This window comes from Morus notabilis, unplaced genomic scaffold, assembly GCF_000414095.1.
Source record: "Morus notabilis unplaced genomic scaffold, ASM41409v2 Scaffold451, whole genome shotgun sequence".
Classification (NCBI taxonomy): domain Eukaryota; kingdom Viridiplantae; phylum Streptophyta; class Magnoliopsida; order Rosales; family Moraceae; genus Morus; species Morus notabilis.
This window is the reverse complement of record NW_010361080.1, coordinates 264090-270792: the sequence shown is the minus strand read 5'-3', so window position 1 is coordinate 270792 and position 6703 is coordinate 264090. Positions and strand designations below refer to the sequence as shown.

The following is a 6703-nucleotide window of genomic DNA, read 5'->3' as shown; positions in this document are numbered from 1 at the left end:
GGGGTTATCATAAAAATGACAAATTATATGCAACTCCAAATGGCCATTGCTTTCAAGTATTTTGAACTTGTTTTTTTTTTTCTTGGTCCCACTTCCAATATCCACTTTAAATCAGCAAAGAGCTCTTTCAAAATCCTCATGAGAACATGTTGGGAGAGAAGCCATCATTGCCTGTGGCAGTTTGGCCGTGAGAAACTTTCCCGGGAACCTATCTATATATACACACACACACACATATATATTACCACCATATACATACATATATATACATATATATATATGTATATATACATATGCCCGTTCAAGTGGAGGAAGCATAGGAGGGTATAAGTGCAAAGGATATTTTAGAATGTGCTGTCGAGCATCGGTACTGGCATATACATCAATCAAAAATTCCTTTTTCCATCCCCATAAATTGTCTCATCATGGTCTTCCCTTGAACACACTCACAAGAGCTTATCTATCTCTTCACAACAAGATTGTTTAGAGTATAGTTCTAGTAGAAGTAATAGTAGTTGTAATACTCTCTTTTTTCCACTTTTTTTCCTGTGTGTTTTCCTTTGAGAAAAGAGAGGGAAAAAGAAAAAAAAAAAAGATGGTGAAGTTTTCTAAGCAGTTTGAAGGACAACTAGTCCCTGAATGGAAAGAAGCTTTTGTTGATTATTGGCAACTCAAGAAGGACCTCAAAAAAATCCATCTCCTTAATGTCAACAACAACAACTCATCAACCAAGCAACAAAACAGCTTTTTATCCAACACCCTCTTGACATCTCTCAAGAAGTTTTCTTTGTTTGGTCTTCAACGTAGAGACCATCATGAAGTTATTCATGTAAAACTCTCTCTCTCTCTCTCTCTCTATATATATATATATATATATATTATACACATATACCATGTTCTGTTTTGGTTTTGTGTTGTGAACTAATTATGTTATGTTCATTTCAATATTTGTGGCCTTCAGGTTCATAAGAAACTAGCCTCCTCAGCAAGTAAGGGCGATGTGTATGAGACCGAACTGTTGGAGCAATTCGCCGATACCGACGCAGCCAAAGAGTTCTTCAACTGCCTAGACCTCCAGCTCAACAAGGTGAACCAGTTCTACAAGAATAAAGAGAGAGAGTTTCTTGAGAGAGGAGAGTCTTTGAAGAAACAGATGGAGATTCTCATTGACGTCAAGACCGCATTCAATCAACAGCGCGACAAAGGCGCTTCCTCGCAGGATTCCAAGGATGATCCTTCTATATCATGCACTCTCTCTTGTGGTATGTACACAAAGTCCAGAAAATTCCCATCAATTCTGTTTTTTCATCTTTATGAATATGTATGTTGTTTTCTGAAAACATATATCATTTCAATTATTTGTTAGATAGTTCCTAAGTTTATAAAATACAATGTTGAAAAAACAAGTTGAAATATTAGTTCTTCTAGAACTTTATAGCTGCTGAATGTGGTAATATAGTGCCATAAAAGGGGAAAAAAGTTAGAACTTACAGTAGTTCAATCAATATTAAAAGGTGCTAAATAGAGAAAACTATGGAAAATTAGATATGAGAGATCTTTTGTGCAATATTTTTGTCATAAATAATAAATTATTTTCCTTTTGAGTACAGAGGAGTCCATTGGGGACAGAACAGAAGAAGAGCAGCCTCAGGACAACAGCACAGATGAGATGGAGAAAAATGAAGTGGCGTATTCAGAGAGCCCAAGATCAGATGAGATGAGGAAATCAATGGCAATCAAAAGGGAAGATAGCAAACTACGAACCATGTCGGGTCGGGTTTTCAGTTGCCAAGGGAGGAACTTTGGGATAAACATTCCTCTCACAACGCCGTCACGCACCTTCTCCGCAATCGGTTACTTAGTCTGGGAAGATTTTGTCAACCAGTCCTCGAAGAAATGCAATTCTGCTGAAGGCGGCAGCAAGCTACGCATCAACAAGGCGAAGCTTCATCGCGCCGAGAAAATGATCAAAGGAGCTTTTGTTGAGCTCTACAAAGGCCTAGGTTATCTCAAAACTTACAGGTATGAATATCAATGAGAAAAAAAAAAGTATATGAAAAATCATTTGAGTTTTGATCTGGGAGATAGAGACTGAATTGTTGTGATGATAATTATCGATTTCAGGCACTTGAACATGCTTGCCTTCATAAAGATCTTAAAGAAGTTTGACAAAGTAAGCAAAGTAGATGGCTTTATACTTTTTAGATGCAACATTTTTTTTTATTAGTTTTTTGCATGTGTTATGTTACTAAAATGGGCCAGAATAATATTAACGATAATAATAAAAATCCCTTTTGTTTCTTCCAGGTTACTGGAAAACAAGTTCTTCCCGTTTATCTTAAAGTAGTTGAGAGTTCATATTTCAACAGCTCAGATAAGGTAATTTAACAAAGATACCATTTATGTAAATATTTTTATTTTTATTTTTTAAATACAGTTCTGAATATCTGTTCAAAAATTTAGGATCATGTTTAGATATTAGCCATCAGAAATCATTTCATCTGAGCTTTTATTTTTATTTTTTTATTTTCCTTTTTCCGACAATGTCAAGTGGCCATTGATCCTATAGTTCATGTGTATGATATTGGATGTCCTTAGATTCATATAAAATCACTTCTAGATATGCTTGTCTATCTGAGTCATAAATTGGAAATTCAAAAACTTTCCCACAAAATATTTGCTCATTATTAGTCTGAGAAAATGACAGGTAATAAATCTAGGAGATGAAGTTGAAGAGCTATTCATCAAGCACTTTGCTGAGGAAGACAGAAGAAAGGCCATGAAATACCTTAAACCCCATCAGCGCAAAGAATCACACTCTGTAACATTCTTCATTGGTGAGTCCTTGATCACTACTTTTCAGACAAAAATGTCAATTAAAAAGAAGAAACAAGTCTTTCTGAACTATAACTCTATTGTTTTTTTTTAGTGGAGAACTTTATACTTGATCACTTTTCTTTGACAATATAAGATTAAACAAAAAAAAAAGAATAAGAAAAAAAAAAGGGTCCCACTTAGGCCACTAGAGTGAAACTTAAAGGAAATGTCTGGTTTACCCTTATTATTATTATTATTATTATTTTTATTATTATTATTTTAACTTTTTTATTGGTGGTGGGATGATAGAGAAAGGTCCCATATATGCTACTCCATAGCCATCTTTGAGACAAATTTGGTCGTACAAGGTTTAACAAAAGCCCATCAAAGCCTATAGGGAAGCACTATTATGTTCTGTTGGTGTGGTACATGGTTTGTTTGCTTGGACGCCAGTAAAATGAGAAAAGTGACCAATTAAGATGTTTTTGACAAGAGACACTTTAAGGACTGTGAATGCTTATGGAGAATCATCCACTTTAGCCTCAAGACATGAATAGAGTCTAATATCAATAGTTGGATATCAAGTGGGAAAAAATGGCAATTTGGGTACTCGAAAAATGGGGTTGTGTTATCTTAACATTTTATTTTTTTACTATGAAAACTTACGTCACAATAATTAATGGCAAAATATTTACTTGGTCTTAATCAGGACCAGGGGTTGAGTCTTAATCAGGACCAGGGGTTGAGCCATACCTTCTTGAGGGTAGGCGGCTGCCCCACCTGAAAAATCGTTTTTCTTTTGCATTTTTGTTATAATTTTTTATTTTGTACCACCTAAAAATTTAAAATTATATATCTGTCCCTCCTCACATAATTTTTTTTTGGCTCCGCCCCCAGGACTATTCACTGGATGTTTTATTGCCCTCTTCACTGGATATGTCATCATGGCTCATATCACGGGACTGTATAGACGACAACAGAAGACTTCGATATACATGGAAACTTCATATCCTGTTCTTAGGCAAGTAGTTTTCTCAGATACCAAAACAAGGTTCCTAAAGACTATATATAATTATGCCTTAAAAAAGATAGATGAAATAGCTTTTCTTGTTCTTTTTTTTTTTTTTTTTTTTTTTTTTTTTTTTTTTTTTTTTTTTTTTTTTTTTTTTTGCAGCATGTTCAGCCTATTGTTCCTTCACTTCTTTCTCTACGGTTGCAACATCTTTGCATGGAGAAAGACACGTATAAATTATAGCTTCATCTTTGAGCTGACTCAGACTAAGGAACTCAAGTACAGAGACGTATTTTTGATCTGCGCCGCATCAATGACCGCGGTGGTTGGCGTCATGTTTGTTCACTTGTTTTTGCTAGTAAAAGGGTATTCTTATACCCAAGTTCAAGCAATCCCTGGTCTTCTTTTATCGGTAATTAAATAGACCTTTGAATTAGTCTTTTGACATTTGACTTTTCATTGTTAAAACATTATTGTAACTTGCTTCAATATGCATGATCTGCAGGCCTTCTTACTGTTTCTGATTTGCCCCTTCAATGTCTTCTACCAATCAAGCCGTTATCGGTTTCTTCGTGTGATAAGAAACATTATTTTGTCACCTCTCTATAAGGTAATTACACTCCATTTAGGCTCATAGACAATTAATTGCAATCTTATATTATATCTTTTTCTCTAAATGGTTTTGTTTGTTTCCATGTTTGTAGGTTGTCATGTTGGACTTCTTCATGGCCGATCAACTTTGTAGTCAGGTAGGTTTTGATTAGTCACTCATAAATAAGTGCATAATATTGTGAACAAACCCAATAAGCCATTTTTAATCCTCTTAATTATAAATGGTGATATTAACTTCATTATTTTGATCAAATAGGTTCCAATGCTGAGGAACCTTGAGTATGTGGCATGTTATTACATAACTGGAAGCTACAAGACTCAGGATTATGGCTATTGCATGAGGGCTAAGCATTACAGAGATCTTGCCTATGCAGTTTCCTTCTTGCCTTACTACTGGAGAGCCATGCAGGTTTAGCCCAAAACAAGAAATCACTAATCACTATATTTTGCTTATCTCTCTTTCAAGACATGAAAATGAATTTTTCCAACTGGGGTTTTCGCAGTGTGCTCGGAGGTGGTTCGACGAGGGGCAGAAAAGTCACCTTGTGAATCTCGGAAAGTATGTGTCCGCCATGCTAGCCGCGGGGACCAAAGTGGCGTATGAGAAGGAGAGGAGTGCTGGATGGCTCTGTCTTGTTGTGGTCATGTCAAGTGTTGCAACAATGTACCAATTGTATTGGGACTTTGTAAAGGATTGGGGTTTGCTCCAAATGAACTCCAAGAACCCATGGCTTAGGAATGAATTAATGCTTCGCCGAAAGATCATTTACTACATCTCAATGGTATTATGTTCAAGTCCTCTCATGGCCCTTCTCTCTTTTTCCTTCATCAGAAGAGTCTATGGGCCAGTGACATACAATTGGCCCCAAATTATAAATATTAATATCATCAAGTATTAGTAAGTGAACATTTTCTTTTAAAGGAGGGGTATAAAATTGGATTAAAAAAAAAAATCTGTTTTATAGCTAAGCAAGTGCAAAATGAACATATTCCTGAAAGAGAAAACTGATATTGCCATTATAGAACATGGAAAGATTCCAAGTCCAATCCAATGAAGATAAGATGAGACACAGACATACATATTGTTTTCTAAGATTCCGCAAAAATTTCAGAAAGGATTTAAGGCGGAAAAAAAAAACTTATTCTATTTTTTAAACTATACATTTGTATGTCATGCAGGGACTAAACCTAGTTCTCAGGCTCGCTTGGTTACAAACTGTTCTTCACTCAACTTTTGAACATGTTGATTATAGAGTAACTGGACTGTTTTTAGCAGCCCTTGAAGTCATTAGAAGAGGGCTGTGGAACTTTTTCAGGTAAAACAAACAAGACCATTTTTTTTTTAGTCCATGACATGAGAAAAGTGATACTGTTTTTTTTTTTTTTTGGACTAATTTTCATAAATTCTCCTTGAATTATTTACCTAGTTTAACATGCTCTTAAATTTGAAAAGAGTTCATTTCACCTCTGAATTATGTAAACTCAATGAAAACATCCCTTACATCAAAATCCGCCTATAATACTTGCATAAAAATGATATGGCACTGATAATGATTTTATAAAAACTCTCAAAACTATTGATTATAAGTCAACTAACTAGAACTATTTATTTTAATTCAACTTGCCTCCCTCCCGATTTTTTAAAAATTTTATAGGATAAGTTGACATAAAATCAATAGCTTAAGAGCACTTATAAAATTACACTAGTTTAGTGGTTGTTTTGAATAACTTTATATCATTGGAGATGAAATGATCCATTTTTAAAATTCGGGAGGAGTGATAAAAATAGGGTACGTAGTTCATAGGAATTCATGAAACAAATCTTTTAATTATTATTTTTAAGAACTACATATTGAAGCATAGGTTATAATGAAATGGTAATTGTTTCAGGTTGGAGAATGAGCACCTGAATAACGCAGGCCATTTTAGAGCAGTTAAGACAGTACCGTTGCCTTTCCATGAAGTGGACGAGCAAGACTGAACACTATTATTGTTGATGAAATGATGCCCCATTTTGGCAAACATTAGTTGAAGAATACAGAATTAGATTCGATCCGGGTCTGGGGGTATTTTTCCAACAAATGTTTCCAAGAGGAACCTTGTTGTACTAATTATTCAAGTTGATGGAATAAAAGGGAAAAAAAAAAAAAAAAAGAAACGTCAACTTGTTTCTTATTAACTTCGAGGGGATTTTGGCTAGTTAGTCACTAGTCAATCCTCCATACTTGTATACAAAATTTTTCCTCATCAATGAAAACAAAC

General features: G+C 34.7%; 1 protein-coding gene across 1 annotated transcript; it reads left to right on the top strand.

Moving 5' to 3' along the window:
• Positions 1-560: 560 nt before the first annotated feature.
• Positions 561-6703, top strand: LOC21408506 (phosphate transporter PHO1 homolog 1). Its single transcript, XM_024165836.1, has 14 exons — positions 561-829; positions 962-1262; positions 1611-2022; positions 2125-2173; positions 2308-2379; positions 2708-2837; positions 3715-3838; positions 3992-4241; positions 4335-4439; positions 4534-4578; positions 4698-4850; positions 4945-5223; positions 5621-5757; positions 6332-6703. The coding sequence occupies exons 1-14, from the start codon at positions 596-598 to the stop codon at positions 6420-6422; spliced, it is 2382 nt and encodes a 793-aa protein (XP_024021604.1). The 5' UTR covers positions 561-595; the 3' UTR covers positions 6423-6703.